This window comes from Triticum urartu, chromosome 4A, assembly GCF_056163025.1.
Source record: "Triticum urartu cultivar PI428250 chromosome 4A, HENAU_Tu73, whole genome shotgun sequence".
Taxonomy (NCBI): domain Eukaryota; kingdom Viridiplantae; phylum Streptophyta; class Magnoliopsida; order Poales; family Poaceae; genus Triticum; species Triticum urartu.
In genome coordinates, this window is record NC_141876.1 from 463,750,803 (window position 1) to 463,771,585 (window position 20,783).

Consider the following 20,783-nt stretch of genomic DNA (forward strand, 5'->3'; position numbering starts at 1 on the left):
CACTTGGTTGCCAAGTTGAACAACTCCAAGGAAGTGCACAGGTCTTCATGCATCGCCAGCTCCTCCTTCATCTTGACGTCGCGCATGCCGTCGGAGAAGGCTGAGATGATGGCCTCCTCGGTCACCTTGGGAATCTTGAGGCGTGCGTTGTTGAAGCGCTGGATGTACTTCTGCAGGGTCTCTCCGGGTTGTTGCTTGATGCGGCGCATGTCGCTCACGACGGGTGGCCGGTCGCGAGTACCTTGGAAGTTGGCGATGAAGCGGGTGCGCATCTCGTCCCAGGAGGAGATCGTGCCTGGAGCCAGGTTCAGGAGCCAGGTGCGGGCCCCGTCCTTGAGCGCCATGGGAAACCAGTTCACCATGACCTTCTCGTCTCCGTTGGCAGCTTCGATGCCCAGCTCATAGAGCTGGAGGAACTCTGCAGGGTCGGCCGTGCCGTCGTAACGAGGAGGCAGGTCTGGCTTGAACTTGCCGGGCCACGCGACGCTACGTAGCTCGATGGTGAAGGCACGGCAGCCTGCTGTGGCCACGGGAGGCCTTGGGTGACGGAGAGCTTGGTCTTGCATGTCCCCACGCGCTGCAGCTGGGAGCAGCGCGGGGTCTTGACATGCGGGAGCAGGAACATGGTCGCGATGTGCTGGAGCAGGGAGCACCCGGGCAGCTTCTTGCGGGCGAGGGACTTCTTGGCAGCTCTACTCTTGCCGCGCTGGCACCTGATGGAGCGGGTTCTGCCCAGGGGCCACGCGCCTTGGAGCCATGGCACCTTCTTGAGGAGGAGGCGGCTGGGGCGCCGCCGGAGCTTCGTCGCCCACGCGGGGCGGGGTGCGGTGCAGTGGAACGGACGGCGCAGGAGAGCCCCCTGCGGCGCGGACGAGCTCGGCGACGCGGTCGAGCCATTCTTCATAGACGTCGTCGACGGGACGGTAGCGCAGGAGCTCATTTGCCGCGATGAGCGCAACTCGAGCCTCCATGGGTGCGCGGAGCGCGCGAGACGAAGAACCAGCTGGGGTGAGCGAGGGAGTAGCGGTGCGGCCGTCTTGCCGCACAGACGGATGCTGAGACGACGCTTGCTGCTTGTCCCCCGACGGGCCGGTGGCGGCGTTGACGGCAGGTGACGGGGAAAGGCGAGGACGCCCGCCTACAGGAGCCGTCTGGGCGACGCGGGAAGCGAGAGCGGCCCGGCGCTCGGCGCGGGCCCGACGAGCGTCAGACATGGACGCGATGGTCGGAGGAGAACGAGGTGGTGGAAGATGAATTCCGGCGCACCCCTACCTGGCGCGCCAAATGTCGGATTTCGGGTTCCGGCAGACCCTTGAGGTTCGAACACTGGGGTGCGCGCGGAGATTTCGCCTTCTACCTAGCTGCACCCCTCCGCCTCGCTAAGATCTAAGTTATGGAAAGAACAGCACAAGAGACACAGGGTTTATACTGGTTCGGGCCACCGTTGTGGTGTAATACCCTACTCCAGTGTGTGGTGTGGTGGATTGCCTCTTGGGCTGATGATGATGAGCAATACAAGGAAGAACAGCCTCGCGAGGGTCTGTTCTTGGCTGGGGGGATGAACTACTAGGAGGAGTTCAGTCACCCTTCTCTCTCTCTCTCTCTCTTCTCGATTCTCTCTCTGATTTCGGTCCGATCTCTGATCTCCCCTACCCTGTGGGTGGCTAGTCCTATTTATAGGCAAAGGCCCTGGGCCTCTTCCCAAATATTGAGCGGGAAGGACGCCAACAATTGGCCATTTTGAAGGGGAACATCTGGTACACTTATCCTGACTAAAGTTGGTCCTCGCCTGCCAAAGGCTCTGGTGATGACGCTGGCTTGGGCTTCACAATGACTTCCTCCTTGCCGTTGGACTGGTCTTGGTCTCATTGCACCGAAACGGGTGCCTTTGCTTGATGCTCTCGCCTGCGCTTGCTCCCTTTGCACCAAAGAGGAAAGGAGGACACTGCGCGGCTGGCGCCCGCCTGGCACCTTTGGTCGTCATGGCTTGCGTCACGGGCACCTCATGAGGTACCCCGCCTTGATCTCTCCGCCTCCTCGCGAGCCAGCCTGATGAGGCCGTGCCTGAGGAAGCTCCGTGTCGTCCGCCCCACGAGGCTTGGCCCCTCGCGAGGGTCTTGGGTCTATGTTGATGAAGATGGGCCGCGCTGGGCCCCTCCTCGAGCCATGCCGCAGGCCGCAGGCAGGCAAGTCTGGGGACCCCCGTTCCCAGAACGCCGACAAAAGGTGCTCTATAGTTATCTCCGAGAGTGTCTGATGAGTTGGCATGGATCAAGACTGGGATTTGTCACTCCATATGACGGAGATGTATCTCTGGGCCCTCTCGGTAATACAACATCACAAGAAGCTTGCAAGAAATGTGACTAAGGAAGTTAGTCACGGGATCTTGTATTACGGAACGAGTAAAGAGACTTGCCGATAACAAGATTGAACTAGGTATGGAGATACCGACGATCGAATCTCGGGCAAGTAACATACCGATAGACAAAGGGAACTACATACGGGATTAGCTGAATCCTTGACATCGAGGTTCGACCGATAAAGATCTTCGTAGAATATGTAGGAGCCAATATGGGCAACCAGGTCCCGCTATTGGTTATTGACCGTAGAGGTGTCTCAGTCATGTCTGCATAGTTCTCGAACCCGCGGGGTCTACACACTTAATGTTTGGTGACGATATAAGTATAGTTGAGTCATTATGGTGGTTACCGAATGTTGTTCGGAGTCCCGGATGAGATCCCAAACGTGGCGAGGAACTCCGAAATGGTCCGTAGGTGAAGATTGATATATTGGACGAAGGGTATTGGAGTCCGGAAGTGATTCGGGGGTACCGGGTTATGACCAACATGACCAAAAGGGGTTTCGGGGGCCCGGCAAGTGTTGGGGGGCCTCATGGGCCAAGGGGAGGGAGCACACCAGCCCACTAAGGGGCTGTGCGCCCCCCAAGCCCCCTTCCCATGTTGCCAAAGGAGGTGGGCCGCCTCCCTAGGGCAGCTCACCCCTTTGCCTTGGGGGTCAAGTCTCCTAAGGGGTGGGGGGCCAAAACCCATCTAGGGTTTCCCCTTGTTGGCCGCCACCCCTAGATTGGATCTAGGGGCGCCCCCTCCTCCTTCCTTCCCCCTATATATAAAGAGGTGGAGAGAGGGCAGCCGCACCCATACAGATCTATTCGTGCCACGACGTTGCCCCTCCTCTCCCTCATAGCCATCTTCTTCTCCATAGTGCTTAGCGAAGCTCTGCCAAGATTTCTCCACCGCCGCCGCCACCACGCCGTCGTGCTGCCGGAGGACTCGAGCTACTACTTCACCATCGCTCGTTGGATTGAGAGGTCAAGGCGTCATCAAGCCGTACGTGTGTTGAACGCGGATGTATCGTCCGTTCGGCGCTAGATCGGAGTCCGCGGGATGGATCGTGATTGAACCGTGAAGACGTTCGACTACATCAACCGCATTTCTTGACACTTCCGCTTAGCGATCTACAAGGGTATGTAGATCTAATCTCTCCTCTCGTAGATGGTCATCTCCTAGATTGGATCTTGGTGAGCATAGGAAATTTTTTGTTTCCCATGCAACGTTCCCCAACACTCCTTCCCTGCAGTTCGCGGACACGCTATAGGGTGCATCGCTCCCTCCAGGAGATGGTCTCCGGGTTGCTCGCGACTACTAGGACCCCCATGGACTCCGTCAAGCCATTGTCCATGGTGAATGAGGATGTGATAGTGGGCGTTGACATCTAGGACAACGAACGAGGGGGCCGGCACAAACGCAAGTAATAGTGGAGGAGGCGACGACTCAAAGCCAGGAAAGGAAGGAAAACCGTGAGAGCAGGGGTGCGATATTTTTTTCCGAACCGGGATGCACCCCTTTCATTGCAAATGAACGGAAATACAATAGTTCCAGAGACATCAGGAGGAGGGAACATGGGGAGCGAGTTCAGACACTACTAGGAAACCCACCACACTGGCCCGCCATCGAAACGAGTGCTGCGGGGCGAAAACCTGATAGCACCAAATCAAAGTTCAAGCTAAACTACAACCTATTACACAAAAAGTCCAGCCAGGTGAAAAGTGAGACCACTCTCCAGTCCAACCACAAGGAGACCAAAACATCATCAGCTATCGAGGGAGCTTCCACCAAAGAAAGATCACTAACCCGCTTCCGCCTATTTGCTCTTGATCAGTCGGCACACCGCATTGCACATCTTCATCAGGTTCATTGTACTTGCCCTGATCATCTCTGCGCCTCCCCGCAGCTCCTTGGCTCCTCCATCACTCTGAAGACCTGTCCAATAAATGATAAAGGAACACATGGAGAAAACAATCTCGGAAGGTGTTTTGATTTGTTTTTTCTCAAAAGTTGCCCGATTGCGAGCAAGTAGATAGCCCAACACGCGGCAGCCAAGCCGAGGGTATAATACTTCTCTCTGACAGGGAGAAAAGTGTTGCACCAAGAGTAATATTGCCAGTAGTTGTTTGGACAACTATATGTGCCCAATGTCATCCCAATACAACTCCACACAACTTTAGCAACAAGACAAGTGAAGAACAAATGTTGGGATGTTTCTAGGTTGTTACAAAAAGAGCAACTAGTATTATCAGGCCATCTCCTCCCTTTCATGACATGTCTAGTAAGGACAGCATCCTGGGACAGCTGCCACATAAATATTTTGATTTTGAGGGGAATTTTAGCTCTCTAAATCCATCTATAATGACACCCACTAAGGGGTCTTTCCAACCATTTATACATGAATTTAGTAGAAAATTTTCCATTGCTTGTAAGCCCCCAGGTCACTTGACCATCTTCTCGGGTCAGTGGGATACTTGCAATGGTATTGCTCATGTCTTTCCACTGACCCAGCATTTCGAGGAAAGTCTCCTACGGAAGAATGTTTGTACATCGATATGGCCAAACTTATCCACAATACAGTCTTGATTGTTGCAAACGTCAAACAACAGGGGGTATTTGTTCTTGAAACGGGCTCCGCTCACCAATAGGATCTTTCCAGATCCTCGTGAGGTTCCCTGATTTGGTATTGATCTTCCTAGCCGCCATATATAGCGTTTTGACTTTGTGAAGAGCTTTCCGGCAAGGGGAGTCTGAGAACCTGGGCTCAACCGAGGCCACTGTTTATTTATTCAGGTACCGCGCTCGTACAATATTCTGCCATAACCCTTTCTGGATTTCCAATTTCCACCACCACTTAACCATTAAGCTGATGTTTTGTTTCCTAAGGCCTTTAACCCCCAAACCCCCTTTTTCTTTGGATCTACAGATTTTGTTCCACCTGACAAGGTGGTATCTCTTTTTCTTATTACACCCCCACAAATTTTTTCCCTCTGTGTTTATCAAGCTTCTCAATAAAAGTTTTGTTCATAAGCCACATGGACATGTGATACAGGGAAATTTGTGTGACAATAGAATCTAACAAGGTAAGCCTCCCTCCTATGCATGGAGGCTGCATTCCCAATCCAGGCCTCAAACCTTTTGAGATACTTAGCCATAATAAATTCCCAATCAGAATTCTTAAGGGTAGTATAACTAACTGGCATGCCAAGATATTTGATAGGGAAATTGCCAACGTCGCAATTAAACAGGTCAACATATTGTTTTGTAATACTCTTGTCCCCCCCAACTATACGGATCTCACTTTTTTGAAAGTTAACTTTGAGCCCTAACATCATTTCAAACATATACAACAAGAGTTTCAAGTTTACGGCCTTGTCTATATCATGTTCTAGGCAGATGATGGTATCATCGCGTATTGTAGGACTGCAACCCCGTTCGGGATGAGATCAGAGGCTAAGCCCACTAGCATATTGTTCTTCTGGGCATTAATGATCATCTTCGCGAGGCAGTCAACAGCTAGATTGAACAAAAAAGGGGGAATGCGGGTCCCCTTGCCTGACCCCTTTGGCACTTTGGAAGTAGGGTCCCACACATTTATTAAGCTTGATACTCACCGTCCCATTATGCAAAAAAAAAATTAATCCAACCACACTAGGTTTCATTAAAGCCTCGCTGCTTATGACATTCTAACAGGAACTCCCAATTCACCCTGTAGTAGGCTTTTTCAAAGTCGAGTTTTAGTACTACCCCCACCCTTTTCTTCACATGAGTATAGTTCAATATCTCATGCAGAGAGAGAACACCATACATGATATTCCTCCCTTTAACAAAAGCATTTTGGGTCGAGCTAATCAACTTATTGGCATACTTCTCCACTCTACGGTCTAGCACTTTACTGATCATTTTATATGGGCACCTAAGGAGACAGATATGTCTAAACTGTTTTATTTTGTCTGCCCCGGCACTCTTAGGCAACAGTGTTATCACACCGTAGTTAAGACGTTGGATGTCGAGAGTCCCTTTATGAAAGTGTTCAAATAAAGACATAATATCTTTTTTAACTATCTCCCAACAAATCTGATAAAATTCAACATGAATATTGCCAGGGCCGGGGGCTCTATTAGGGGCCATGGAAAACAACGCTTCCTTCACCTCTTCTTCTGTGAACTCACGGCATAAACCAGCGTTCTCTCTTGTATCAAGTTTTTCCTCATCAGACCAGGTATTAGGGTCAAGATGAAACATATTACCAGGTTCAGGACCAAATAAGTTTTTGTAAAAGTCTGTCACATGAGCAATCAGATTATCTATGCATTCAATCTCCACATCACCCACTCTAAGGGAGTGGATTGTGTTTTTTCCTCTTATGACCATTAGCAATTTTATGATAGTAATCAGTGTTGAGGTCTCCTTTCAATAGCCAGCGTGCATGAGACTGCTGCAGCCAAAATATTTCTTCATTTATCAGTAGCTCGTGCAGCTCCGTGCTCACATCTATCTTAATACTGTACATTTCAGGAGACAGGGGCCCATTCTCTTCCAGTTCCTCTAGCATAGAAAGTTCAACCCTAAGCTCTTCTTTCCTCCTCTTGTCGTGGCCAAATTTATTAGACCCCCACCCTTTGAAGTAACTTTTGAATCTCTTCAATTTGATATTTAAAATGTCAATGGGATCAGATGCATGAACTTTCCTAGCCCAGATCCTATTGACCGTGGGAAGAAACGTCTCATCTTTAATTTATGCAAGGTTAAACCGAAATTCACGAGTTTTAGGAGCCTCACGCCCCTCCTCACCAGACGAGAGTAAGAGAGGATTGTGGTCCGAGATCTCCCGAACCAGTTTTCTTACAGACACCATTGGGAAAAGATCCTCCCAGTCCTCGGACATCAGGATACGGTCTAGTTTCTCTAGTGTGGGGTGAGCCTGGTTGTTTGTCTAGGTGTATTTTCCCCCATTAGTGTGGATTTCTCTAAGAGCAAGTGCATTGATGATGGAATTGAAAAGATTAGTAGATCTACTACTATTCATCTTTTTATTCTTCTCATTTTCGTGCCTAAGGATATTAAAATCCCCCCACCCACCCACAATGTAGGGTATATTCATGTTGCCACACATAGCAGCCAACTCGACTAAAAACTCTTCTTTGAACTCCTCACGGGCTGAGCCATAAACCAGCAGCAGCCCCCAGTCTTTTTTCTTTTTCTTGTCATGGATATTCAACTGTAGGATATATTTACCTTTACAACGGGAAGTAATATTCATGGTGTCTTGTCTACCCCCCCCCCAAGGATACCACCCGATTTCCCCACATATGTGATTCACTCCCAATGAAACAGGCCAAAAAGGGTCAATTCTTCTAAGGCACTTAGGGGTGAAGTCCTTTTTCATAGTTTCTTTCAAGCCAATGAAATCCAGGGAATGATCACTGATCAGGTCAGAGAGGCAGATGGCCATTCCTTTCTTGCCTGCCCTCCTGTAGTTCCAAATGAGGCCTCTCATTTGGAACTTTTTTTATGAAATTGAGACCGAGTAGCCCTACCAGGAGGCATAGGAGGGCTACAACGAGGTTTCTCTAAGAACATTGGATTTTTTTTCCTGGCTTCTATTCATAGGTCTGGATAGCTTAACATTGGATTTTTTTTTCTTAGGGTTTTTTTTTGTTTGCTAGCAGAGATCAGCTCATGCATAGCCTCTTCTTGATCTAGCCAGGTCAAATTGACCTGGGCTATTTTGCCAAGGCCATTGGTAATAATAATGTCCTCATCATACTCCCCAGGATTATCCCATTTTATTTCTTTTTCATCTAGATTTTCCCTAACCTTTTCAAGTTCTCTAAGAACATTAACATATGTAAAATCACTGTCAGGAACGATAACACCCATCTTCGCAGCTCTATTCATCAGTTTAGTATTTGATAATGAATCGAAAGAACTTTTGCAAGATTTTTGAATATTACATCCCAGGTCTCTCTGTTGAGCGAGACGGATGGCCTTGGCTTCAATGTTCTCATGCACCTCACGAGCATTGCGTTTACTGAACCTCAGAGCTGCTTCATGCGCAAGCGGAGGAGTGAGAATCACCTCATCACCACATTCAGAAGAAGGTAATTGTACCACACAGTCACTGGACATCTTCAAACCTGAATCCACGTCGCCCTTCACCTCCACAATCTGAGCAGAATTAGTAAGCATAGTAGCGTAGGACAAGGAGCGGCAGACTACATGTGTTTTAATTACCTGAACCTCCTTAGGCTCAATCACAGGCTCCCACAGTTTCCTGGCACAGCAGAGGTGCGATATGGTGGACTTGATTAAATTGGAGGGATTTGGAGTCGAACCGACATGTCGGATTCGACGTGGCGTACGCGTCCAGGTATCCTATGTCCGCCTCGCATAGGAGCTGAATATGAAGGGTGTCGGACATCCCATACGTTTGACCAGATCTTGAGGGTCTGGTTGGGTGACTTTTTTTGTCTGACAATGTTAAACATATTCGCCCGGTTTAGGAGGTAAGTGGACGGTCCGGTTGTAGATGCTCTTACTTCCGAGCACATGTTAAAACCAACTTATTTTTTAATAAAAAAACTTCTAATATGAGATTTTTGTTTGGATAAGTGCATAGAGTTTCCCTAGAAATGTTTATTCGTGAAACTGTCTTGGAAAAACGGAGGTAAAAGAAGTGCCGGGTCCATACGCCAGAACAAGCAGAAAGATTATCAGGCCGGGTCAGACCCAGAACGCCCTGAGCCACCTCCCACGAACCCAGAACGCTGAACGCTGAACCTGAGGGTTGGACGGGAGCTAGGGTTTTAGCCGCCGGCCATGGCCCTCTCCTCGTCTTCCTCCACACTGCTCCGCCGCCTCCTCGGATCCACCCCCCTCTCATCCTCCCGCTCCTCTGTACTTCGCGCCGCCTTCTGCTCCTCCTCCTCCTCGGGCCCCTCCCCCACCTTGCCACCTCCGTCGACCATCTTCGGCGATGACACCGAGGTCGCCAACGTACCGCCGCTCACCACCCCCAAGCTCTTCGTCAGCGGTAACGATTTTCCTCCCGTCCCCTCCCCTCCCAACCCGCATAGCAGCTTTTTCTCTACCACATCGCTACAAGTTAGTCTCGGGGAGAGGGCGAGCCCATTTTTGGGGATGAATTTGGGGATAGCTTTAGATGTTTACCATGTGTTCTAATCCTGCCCTGGCAAATTAGAGCAATCAATGTAGATGCTCTCCGTGCAAATTAATCTAACTGTACCACTTCTGGTCTAATGATATCTATGTGCATATCAGACGTGTCTTAGCAAGAACAACTGATATGCTGAATTGGAGTAAACCATTGCGCTATCAATTAGATTGGTTTCTGAATTGTTTCATTGGTATGGGCTTCTGCATCGCTGATCATACTACGCCAAAGCTCCTATGTGATATGTCGCATTTGTGTTTGGACTTTAATTGCTGGTCTCAGTAACTAACTGAAACTTTGCGAGTGTAGCCCTGCTTTGCGCTGTTTTTTTTCCACATGCGCATGATCATATATTTTATATGCAATGCAATTGCAGGCCTTTCAAGGCTAACGACAGATGAGAAGCTCAAGAGCGCGTTTGCTCCCTTCGGACAGCTTCTTGAAGGTACAAAGGCTTGCTTTCGCAATAATGTTTCAGTCAATGTTCATTTTCATTGCTCATTGTGTCTTGCTTGTCGCCTTGTGCAGTGAAAGTCATAACAGATAGAGTTTCTGGGAGATCAAAGGGCTTTGGTTTTGTAAGGTACGCGAGTTTACAAGAAGCTGAGACCGCACGGCAGGAAATGAATGCCAAGTTTCTGGATGGATGGGTCATTTTTGTCGACCCTGCAAAACAAAGGGAGCAGAAGCCTGCTCCTCAGCCGGATACTGCTTCCTCCCACACCGGCTTCACGATAAATAAAACTGTAGGATGGTGTGGTTAGTTGCTTAGGCTCTTGAGTCCTACAGATCACCTAGCAAGGGCATGGATATGCTGTTCTCGTGTGTTTAGGGTTATTAATCTGCTGTAAGATGCTTCTGATTGTTGTTCTAGCCATAGAAAGTTAATGGCATTACTACCTGTATTAATACATAAAATGATAACGCTGTTCCTTTTTTGAGATAATAATGTTGCTCTTTGTGGCTTCACACGATTATCTGTGAAAATCTTCCTGTTGCTTAGATCTGTAGAAAGTAGCCCATCTCCACGTTGCTAACATTTTGCCAATTTTAGCTCAGAAATGCATCAAGATGCTGTCCAGCCTTTTGATTATTGTTAAGAGCATCTTCAATAGATGATGCAAATTTGGAGATGTAAAATTAGGTGTTGTATAATTTACATCACCCACAACTGTTGTTTACATCTTCAAAAAAGAGCCAACTCCAACAGATGATGTATATTTGTGATGTAAAACTCCAACTCCAACAAATGATGTATTTGAAGATGTAAAACTAGTGCACTGAACCTACTGTCAAAACTCGAGCGCTCCCGCTGCAGCTTGCCGGGGCTAGCGAGGATGACCGGAACCGGCCGACGATGGAGAGGAATGGGTAGAGGAGGTCGAGAGGAAGCCAAACCGGTTGCGACCCTAGCGAGGATGGCCGAAATCGGTCGACGGTGGAGAGGAATGGGCAGGGGAGGTCGAGAGGAAGCCAAACTGGTTGCGGCAGCACGGGGCGGCACCGGAGCTGCCCGTAATCGGCCGACGACGGTGGAGGCAAAAAGGGGATCGAGCAGGTGGCAGGCCGATGAGGCAGGCGGTGGGGGACAGGGGGCGAAGTCGCAGCTGGCCCGGCGGCCGCCGGAGAAGCTTCGATTCGGCAACGGCCGAAAGTGAATCAACGGCTGCGGTCGACAGGCCGGCAGTGGGGGACTGGGGCCGAAGTCGGGCGTGGGGCGGCGGCATCGATTTGGTGCGGATTTGGCCAGCAGCGAAGATGGGCGGGTGGCAGCTGGTCACACGTTAGGGAAAGGAACGGCGGTTGGCAGTTGGCGCACGACCAGCGCTTTTACATCTCCTATAGGCGGAGATGCAAATTTGCACCGCGTGGTGTTACTTTACATCTCCGGGAGATGAAGATGTATTTCTTTTCATCTGCACCATCTGTTGGAGCAGTGTTTTGGGGCCTTGGAGATGTAAAAGATAGTTATTTTTGCATCTACATCGTCTATTGAAGATGCTCTAAGAGACTCAAAGAGCTCAAAATTTTCCACCAAAAACGATCTGCTGACACAACATACTACTGCAACGGACTAACCTCTAAGATCTACAGTACTAAACTGACTTCACAGGCTTGAAATGAGGCACCTAAAGCACTAGGACATGAGAGCATATGCCGCTACATATACGCTACAAAGCCCTATATACAAAGGTCGGGCTTCTAATCATCCATTAGAGAGCATAAGCTACAAAGCCTATGCACTCGGTTCTCCCATTGTAACTTGGTTACTCAAAACCTCGAGATAAGGTGCACTCGGTTCTCCCATCGTAACTTGGTTACTCAAAATCTCGAGATCAGGTGCAGACAGTTCTCCCATTGTAACTTGCTTACTCAAAATCTCGAGATCAGGTGCACTCGGTTCTCCCATTGTAACTTGGTTACTCAAAACCTCGAGATCAGGGTTGATAGCTAATGATTTCTGCATCAATGTTAGGCCCTCGAACATCACCAAGGGGTGTGCCTCTAGCAGTGACGACTTCTGGCAACAGGACAGCAATAGAAGTGCAATTAAGTTAGCGCTACTGGAGTGATATCGATGATGTTAGATCGAGCAGGGAAGCCCGGAAACAAAAAGGAAAAGTAGTACGTGATTACCTCTTGATCTGATAAAATGGTGAAGCCAAGTTTCTTGGACCAGATTGGTACCATTTCAGGATCAACGGGTGCCATAAGAAACTGAACATTCAGGGCTGTCAGATGTGATTCGATTTGTCTCAAGAGAAGTCTGAAGTAACCCTGCACAGAGACAGACCAAAACCTAAGGATATTAGTTGCTACACAGATGCGTTAAATGTTGGTTACATTAAGTATCAAACCAGTACAGTAAAAGCCTTCATTATTTTCTGGTCAATAGAAGAAAAATTGAAGCAAATCTAAGGGCCTAAGTTATAACAACCGCAGGTCCACTTCTAACAGTATATGCTCTAGAATCCGTACAATTAGTTCTTGCTAATACCAGTCTTGATCTTTTGTCTAAACCATATTCCAAGTTATTATACTAACAGAATATTTTTACTCTTCTCTAGTGTTTAAGAACCTCATCATATACAGATGTACATTCTCCAGTTATAGTCCCAGCATCATTCTTAGCATACAGACATAAAAAGAAAAGGAATTACGTCTGATAACTGACAGAGTTCACTATTGTGGACTAGACAATGTAAGTTCATTCCCACCTTTTTTCTGCACTCATTATGTGTAGCGACAAGGACAAGTTCTGCAACTTCTTCCGTGCGCACTTTCAGAATCGCAGCTGACACAACGAGTTTACTGCAATACGACCATACAAAGAAAAAAGGTATGATTAACCAAAATAGTGTAAATAGAAAATAGAAGCACTTGCTTGCTTGTTCCTCTCCCGATTTCAGGTTCCAGAAACCAAACCATTAGCAGTTTATATTAGTTACACAAACGTAAAGACTTAAAATAGTATTGTCGTTGCTTTGCACAGACCAATTGAGCAAAAACTGCTAAAACAATATACATGACTTGACCAGAAAAGGTACCTGCTTGTGGTTAGTACTGCACAATACATTCCTCTAAAATCATTTTTTCCTCCTACATCCGTGCTGCAAAAAATGTGATTTAGTGTATTTATTTGAGTTGACTAGATGGACAGAAAAAATGCAGGCCAGATGCACATTGATGAAACTATTCATACACGTTGCAGATTTAGTCAAGAACTTACGCAATAACCATATCTCGTATGACATCACCTTCCAGGTCAGCTGTTTCCGGGAACGCAACCTATAAATACAGAGATTAACGTGAGACTTTTGCAGCCTACAAGCAATATGACAGCCATGGTTTGGAAGTTTATCACTGGCGAAACAAGGTTTTAAGAAAAAAAAAAGCCATAAATCCCTCACAGAAAGAACTTACTTTGAAGATTCCAATAACCTGATCTATGAACTGCTGCACATCACGCCTCGGATTCATTCCACTTAAAAGGTGCCAAAAAACATTGGATCTTTTATGTCTGATCTTTTCTCGCTTATTTAGTTCTTGGTGCAAAGAAGCACGAAGTAACTGACATTTTTTACAGCAGAAGAAGTGACACTGCATGTATTCTCTCAAAACATTCAGAGGTTCCTGAAATAGTCCATACAATGAGTCAGCAATGTCTTTCGCCATGATAAGCTCTCCACCACATATGAAGGAAAGGTTAGTCACATACATTGTTTTCTTGAAATCCACTATTGTAGCATTTCACATGGCATGGTCTCTCACACTGTAGATATGATTATGGCATAAATTTCAAGACAATGTTCCAACAATCAAAGATGACGCTAACGAGAAAAGAACTTAGCAGAACTAACCTGGTTACAGAAGATAATCATGTCTTCGCTGATTACCCCAATAGTCGTACAGGCATCGCTGTCAAAAAAAGATGCAGAGTTTCATATGAAGGATAATCATGTGAATTCAACAGTGTGCATAATCTAATTCTTACCCACATAAATGGCAGCTCTCAGTATCAACAACTCTTCCTTGTAATGTCCGTTTCAATGGAACAATGAGAAGTCTACTGGTGGTAGAAGGTTCTTTCCTACAACCTGTAATAACGCAAATGATTGTCACAAAGATTGAGGACCATAAATTGTTTACTCATATTACTCAAACATGGAGTCCATATGATCATTGGTTCCCTGTCTGAAGGTAAATCATTCAATTGAATTTGGGTTCTATTACTATTACCATGTCTACCCCCCCCCCCCCCCCCCCCCAACGAACAATAGAGACACAGAGTGTGTGAATCTCAAAGTACAAAGTCACAGTGGATCTAGGAGTGGGTAGACATCACCAAGGAAGGAAAACAAGTCATGCAGTCCAGTACATGAAGGAAATGTGCAACTACTCATTTTGCTGTCACGTCCTACAGTTTTCCTTAAATAAAATACGCTGCTCATTTATAAAAAATTCTGAAATCGGTTCTATCCTTGCAACAAAACATCGTAGTACTCTCTAAAAGTTAAGAGTACAATGTGCAATGCACATAAAATGGAGTGCACAGAAGTGATGCATGCAGGGGGGTGGGGAAATGATAGAAAAACTGGATGGCAGAAAAAGTACGCTTGGATGAATAGAATCACAAATCAACAGAAAACCCCCAACTGCCTTTCCAAAACAGAAAACCCAACTCCGCAAGCTCTTGCACAATAAGAACAAAGCCTTAGAAAGCAAAAGAGTGAAGGATGAGAGGGGTGAACCGTACATGTACATGAGACCCCTGGCCTGAAGGCCACACTGCCTTTCCAAAAGTTGCAATATTCCGCTACCCTACTGTTCTACACTGCTGTGTCCAGATAACATTAGAGAAGTGCATCGCCTTGCCTAGTCACTACCCAAGTTGCCTAGAGTTAATTTTCGACAGAAAAGATCCTAGAGGTATGAATTAGTGCCAGCTTTGCAACAGTACTGACTCCAAGGAAACATTATTTTCCTCATAAAACGCGATGTCTGTTTACCATACCTTGATCTTTGTAGATATTTGGATGACAGATCACAAGTCACAACAGTCCTGCCTTGGAAAATCTACATGAGGCAATAACCTAACATGCATTTAGTACAAGCTTTATAGCTTGATTTACTTTTTACTTTTTAGCTTATACTAGCACACTGCCCGTGCGTTGCTACGAAACCGTAAAAAAAGAGGAATTACCACTGGCTTAGGGGGTCATCAAAAGATAATGGTGTCTTGCGGCTGTTGCATGGTTCACGATTAAAAAGAGAGCGCGGATATAATAAAAGATCATGTGGCAGTCGCCAAAGAGTCTTGAGCGGCCTTAGTAGGTCCTTTGCAAGATTTATAGTGAGATACCATTTTGAATTTGCAACATAGGAAAATGGGTGTGAGTAAGTTGAATGCACAAGATCATGGATTAGGTAGGAGGACAACATCTATCGCCACGTTGAATTGCAATTTGTTTGCCATCTTCTGCTATGACATGGAACCGAAAGAATTGGAGTGGCATACTTGCATTTATAATTTGGGTGTTTACAAGAGTGTTATTCTCACATTAGGGTCGTGTTCTAGTTTGCATTACACCTCTACGACATGGTGACTGTTGGTCCTCAAGCAAACTCTTAGCTCTCAGCTCCTATGAGTCTAAAGCTAACTTAAAAAGGACACTACGCTACCAAATAGGTCAAACTGTGGGGAGTAGGCTAACCTCATTTGAACAGGGCAGCAAGGTAACATTGATTAATATGTGTAACATTCACAAAGGTCACATTCTGACATTTAGAGAAATAAGGAAGATAGCCCCTCAAAATACAACATATAAACAGAAGAAAAGCTTAACAGCACATTGCCACTGGGTCTTATTCAGTGAAAATAAACAGCATCTTACCTGAAGTAGCAATGTTATGAGGGTCATCAATGTCAGAGAAATCAATGCTGCTGACTCCATTTGAATTTAAACTGTCTTGCAGTTTTAGTGCCAGCTCATGAAGTGTCAATCCTTCTGAGGTATAAATGTTGCGATACCTGAAACAAAAATATAGGCTCCATGTAAATGAATTAAAGATCCGAGATATCATTTTGAGATGGAACTTTTACAAACACTTTCATGAATGACACTTCAAGAACTTTTAACTCTTGTGAGTCAATAAATTTAAGCTAGACCCAGTTTCCATGTAAAATTGTGGTACTTACGGTTGTCGTCTTTTCCCCATTCCAGCATGGTCTTCAAACTGGGAAGGAGTAAGCTGAAGTCGAAAGAGAACAACACAACCATCCATTGGTTATTGGTTATTGAACATAATAATAAATGCATCCTAAAAACAACTTTATTGATAGCCAAGTTTAAGATAGTTACCTCTTCATTGCAGCAATCACAGACTATACCTGCCCCCCGTTTATAGCCTTGCTTTAGAACCTAAAATCAGAAGTGTGAGTGGTCTTAAGAGTCTTTAAAAATTCTGCAAGTGTGGAAAAGGGCTAATGTAGTCCATGCAACATCTAAAAGACCTCTCCGTGCTTCAACTTGTAAGTCAACAAAGTAAGGTCTGGAAGGCCGCCTTCCTTGAAAACCAGCGGGTGCAAGGAGTTATCCCTGAGGCAAAAATAAGACACATATCGATGATTATGCATCACTTCCATCTCATGGCATGCGAATACACAGCAAGATCCCCTAAATGTGACATGTCAAGAAAATGCTGAAGCTTGACCTTTTACCTCACTTTTGTTCGCCGCGGTTCTTTCTTCTTTGAGTCCATGTGGTGACTCACGGGTGGCTCTTGAACAATTGAAGCTGGGCTTGATAAAGCAAATGCTAGATCTATGGGATCACACTCTGATGAGGTCGACATTACTGCAGCATCTGCTGCCAAATTAGGCTTTATATCCTCAGGACTAAGAGGATCTGCAATGTTCTCACTAGGAATTTCTACAGTGGCACTTTTCATTGAAGTGCATGTAGATAGACCCGAAGTTCCTTTCTCGGGGCTTTTACTCAAGGTTGGAGCTGAAGTTTGAGTACTTCCTCGCTTATATTGCCACCGTGGCCTCCTGAATGCACTCCAGCTCAGGTTTGAGATGTGATTGCTAGTAGATTTTTTCAAGGAATTTGCCGAAGTAGTGGCTAAAGTTCTATGGCTTGTCACTCCTGCAGCTGACTCCTGCAAACTAGCAGTGGAGTTTGAATGAAAGCTGAAGTCAGTCTGGTGTTCTGATGGTTTATGACACTCAAAATGCATGTACTTACAAAAGCTTATATTAGGAAGTACACATATAAAAATGGTAAAGACCAAGGAATGAGATCGTTCCAAATTAGTACGATTCTGCTGGGAATTTAGAGTAGCTTATAAATTATAAAGATAGCATAAATTTAGTCCCATCTGTACTGACAAATATATAGCATCGAGTTATATTTCCTTGGTTTAAATTAAGGGCTTATTCAGAGTTCAAGCCCCCATCACCCCCAACCCCAACCCCACCCCAATGTGTAAATATCAGATAACATAACAGAGCTCTTGGAAATATTAAGGAAGGAATGGGTTTTTATGCAATCTGGATACAGGCCAATGAATTTGTGTGCGCACAGTAACTTACCATTGGGTTGAACAAGGATGTGAAGGCGCATCAACAAAACCATTATTTTCCACTTGAAAAGAAGCTGAAATCGTCACAATACAGAGAAAAGATAGACCAACATAAAGATTATCAGATCCTGAAATACAACCAAAAGTAAGAAAGCTTTGGGTCCTCAATGAAAATACCTTTCCACTTTCCATATTCAATCAGATTTGGAGTGAGACCAGTCTGTTCTTCAATCAGGTCCCCAAGCAAGTCAAGTCTTTTATATTTAAGTACTTGTATCAACTTATACAGCGAAATTCCACTGTCCAAAAATATATGATCATTTTGGTTGTTTGTTAACTGGCCAGCATGTTGCTCAAACTCACATGCATTCATTATCTACAATTGATCAAGCATCCCAAGGTCAGGTTTGATTTTTCAGAGAATTCACAGGTACAGATATACAAGAATTACAATGTGTGCAGTGCCGCAGTCAAGATAACAGAATGCTCACATTACTGTAATCACATTGCATACAACCACAGGAATATCTCTGTCCGTCGATACGCCCAGTCAGCTCCACCTAAGGACCGTCAAATGAAATTTATATGAATTAAACTATATAGGTTTTCAATCACCATTCCATGCTGAATCTACAACTAAACTGCCTGAAGAAATAGCACTCACCCCATTCTTCTTGTAGGTCACCCTGAAACCTTCAAGAAGCCCAGTGGACAGCAATCCTCTGACATCCTTAAGTAAACTCTCTGGCTTGTACTTGGTTTCTGATGTTCGCACTGACTGATACTTCGTTTCCATCACTTTCACTTTCACATGGGTGGCTGTCGACAAGCCAATATCCCTAGGTCGATCACCAGTTGTAATCCTTACCTCGACCACACCAGGCATCTCATGGTCACCACGGGCTGCATTCTCAATCTGTTCTGCGGCGTCTATCAAACTCAAGCTGTGTTCCGTAGAAGGCCATTCAATGCCATCCATGGGTTCCGCTTCGGTGGCTGGATTATTTCCCCTGATAAAAAGGAAGCATTATGACTGAACAATCCTGCAATGAGTCCCAGACTTCTAGTTTTACCACCCCAAACATCATGATTCGTCAATCTGGTCACTATTCTACAACTCTATCAGACTGCTATCGATTTGATGCAAGGGAAAAGGCCTATTGTACCTTTGCTATGAAATGACACGAGTAGACAGAGTTCCAAACACAAATCAGTCAGCGGAATTGCTAACCTCAAGTCAAGAAGAGACAAGCCGGCATTCGCCTCTTCGCTCGTAATATCGAAGTTGAAAGCCTGCTGCGCCGGCCCAGCCCAAGCAGGCTGCTCCACCATCACGTCGCTAGCCTGAAGCAATTCCGGCTCCCTGCTCGCCGGCTGACCCTGCGCAAGGGGCGGACAGGTGGCGGCGGCGGCGGGCACCGTCATTGGCACCCCGGCGGCCTCACGGAAAGCCACTGGGAATCTCTCGGCGGGCACCTCCCTGAGCGTGTGGAAAGGTCGTAGAGCGAGGTGCCGTTGGGGAGGAAGATGTGGCCGTTCTGGTTCTTCGATTTCGCCCCCGCGTGCTTCTCGAACTCCAGCGCCGACAAGACCTGCGCGCGCAAACGAAACGAACCCCTCAATTTTCGCCCAAATCGGGCGGATCCTCCTCTCGAGACGGGCGGGGGTCGCGCGGCACTTACCTTGCCGCTGCGGCGATAGGCGCAGGACGAGTCGCAGGCGCAGGCGTAGCCGCGTTCGGTGACGAATCCCTCCAGAGAAGCCTGCGCGCGGCGAGTTTTTTCAGTGAGAATCCACGGGGAGGGGACGGGGCTGCGGAAGCGAGACGGGGGGCGGCGGCGACGGCGAGCGCGCTCGAGTCGCGGGGTGTCGAGGAGAGAGAGAAGCGGGCCTTGGGCGTGGGTTGGACTGGCGAGGGGACTACTCACGTTGTGCTTGGCGAAGCGGTACGTGACGGTGACGCCGCGCAGGAACGGCAGGAGGTCCGCGACGCAGTTAATTCTAACGGCTGCGCCGACTGCGTTTGCGCCGCCGCGCTGCTCCGGCTGCATCTCGGCGGCCTTGGCCTCTGCTGCGTCGTCGCCTGGGCGGTGCTGGTATAGGCTGTGCGCTACTTTCTCGGCGTCGTTGCTCTCGCCGGCTGAGATTTCATCCGCTGAATCGTTTATTTCGTGCAAATCTCTTGTTCGACCGTGCTTCAAGCAGACTCTCTCGTGCAGATTGCAGAGGAAGAGCCTGACATCGTAATGAGTCGTCGAGTTCTTTTTTTTGCTTCGTCACAACTTTTTTTAAGGCAAACCAAACTGTGATTCTGATTGGATGGTTGGGATAGCAATGATATCCTTGTCCATTAGTGTTCAAGTCATAAGGCCAGCTCCACCACGCGATCCTATCATGTCCGGCCCCGTCCGTTTAAGGTAAAACGGACAAAGCAGGCGGCCCAGCGCGCGACGGCCTGAACCCATCTTGTCTGTTTTGTGTCCGGGCCGACCCATTTCGAACGCAAACTTGCGGCGAGTTTGGGTCGCAACGGACAACAAACGGACGCGCTCTCGTCCGCGTCGGGGCCACGTGGCAGGCGGCCACCCACCTCCCACCCGCCCACATCAATGCGCACGAGCGGGCGGCCCCACCCGTCATCCGCACGTCAAACGGTCGCCGTCCTTCTTTAAGTGGGAGGCGTGGACGGGTCATCGTCCACACTGCCCCACGCCACCCCGTGGCCTCCTCGAAACCCGACAGCGGCTGCTCCCAAACCCTAGCCAAGACCTCGCCGGCCGGCCACCCGCAGCCATGGGCCTCTGGAACTACGGCCGCAAAGGCAAGCACGACCGCGAGGCTGGTTCCTCGCCGGGACGCCGCCGCGGCTTGATGAAGAAAGAGGAGCCCACCTCACCATCGCCACCACGCCGGGCCCCCGCGCCGCCCGCCTTCTCCATCGCGCCCACGTCCGCCGGCGAGCGCGACCGGCATTACATCCGCGCGTCGGTGTGCCGCCGTTATTGGGAGACGAGGACGCCGCTCCCCTGGAGCGACGTCCATCTTCCCAATAACTGGCATCTCTTCGTCGACCGGGTCCCGATCCCGCCGGTCCCGAAGAGCGGCCGTGCGCGCGACGAGGAGATCGAGCGCCGCCGCCGCCTCCTCCCCGACGACCTCTTCTACGACCCCAG

The 20,783-nt window shown here is 47.7% G+C and overlaps 2 protein-coding genes across 3 annotated transcripts; one reads left to right on the forward strand and one right to left on the reverse strand.

The window, feature by feature from the left end:
- The first annotated feature begins 9,064 nt into the window (after positions 1-9,064).
- LOC125552121 (RNA-binding (RRM/RBD/RNP motifs) family protein) lies at positions 9,065-10,491 on the forward strand. The gene is made up of 3 exons (XM_048715600.2): positions 9,065-9,381; positions 9,899-9,967; positions 10,051-10,491. Exons 1-3 carry the CDS (start codon positions 9,168-9,170, stop codon positions 10,284-10,286), a joined length of 519 nt encoding a protein of 172 aa, XP_048571557.1. The 5' UTR covers positions 9,065-9,167; the 3' UTR covers positions 10,287-10,491.
- Positions 10,492-11,478: 987 nt separating this feature from the next.
- Positions 11,479-19,755, reverse strand: LOC125552120 (uncharacterized). Of its 2 annotated transcripts, XM_087518598.1 has the most exons (21): positions 19,539-19,755; positions 19,293-19,373; positions 18,842-19,202; positions 18,275-18,620; positions 18,102-18,170; positions 17,788-17,986; positions 17,621-17,684; positions 16,745-17,194; positions 16,538-16,622; positions 16,386-16,445; positions 16,223-16,275; positions 15,918-16,054; positions 14,018-14,120; positions 13,884-13,941; positions 13,742-13,795; positions 13,447-13,656; positions 13,253-13,311; positions 13,071-13,133; positions 12,741-12,834; positions 12,160-12,300; positions 11,479-12,043 (listed from the first exon to the last, which is right to left on the reverse strand). In XM_087518598.1, exons 3-21 carry the CDS (start codon positions 19,033-19,035, stop codon positions 11,759-11,761), a joined length of 2,724 nt encoding a protein of 907 aa, XP_087374724.1. In that variant the 5' UTR covers positions 19,036-19,202; positions 19,293-19,373; positions 19,539-19,755; the 3' UTR covers positions 11,479-11,758. The 2 variants fall into 2 exon arrangements, with proteins under 2 accessions (XP_087374724.1, XP_048571556.2); XM_048715599.2 differs by lacking the exon at positions 19,539-19,755 and having other exon boundaries at positions 19,293-19,532.
- Between the last annotated feature and the right edge of the window lie 1,028 nt (positions 19,756-20,783).

Bases quoted from the DNA above. Each gene is read 5' to 3' on its own strand.
- LOC125552120 (XM_087518598.1), bottom strand. From the start codon at position 19,035: ATGACGGTGCCCGCCGCCGCCGCCACCTGTCCGCCCCTTGCGCAGGGT. The intron at 17,195-17,620 runs GTAAGTTACTGT...CTCCACTGCTAG, and splicing joins CATCCTTGTTCAACCCAATG to TTTGCAGGAGTCAGCTGCAG. The intron at 13,796-13,883 runs GTTAGTTCTGCT...TCATATCTACAG, and splicing joins TGATTATCTTCTGTAACCAG to TGTGAGAGACCATGCCATGT.
- LOC125552121 (XM_048715600.2), top strand. From the start codon at position 9,168: ATGGCCCTCTCCTCGTCTTCCTCCACACTGCTCCGCCGCCTCCTCGGA. The intron at 9,382-9,898 runs GTAACGATTTTC...ATGCAATTGCAG, and splicing joins CCCCAAGCTCTTCGTCAGCG to GCCTTTCAAGGCTAACGACA. The intron at 9,968-10,050 runs GTACAAAGGCTT...CGCCTTGTGCAG, and splicing joins CTTCGGACAGCTTCTTGAAG to TGAAAGTCATAACAGATAGA.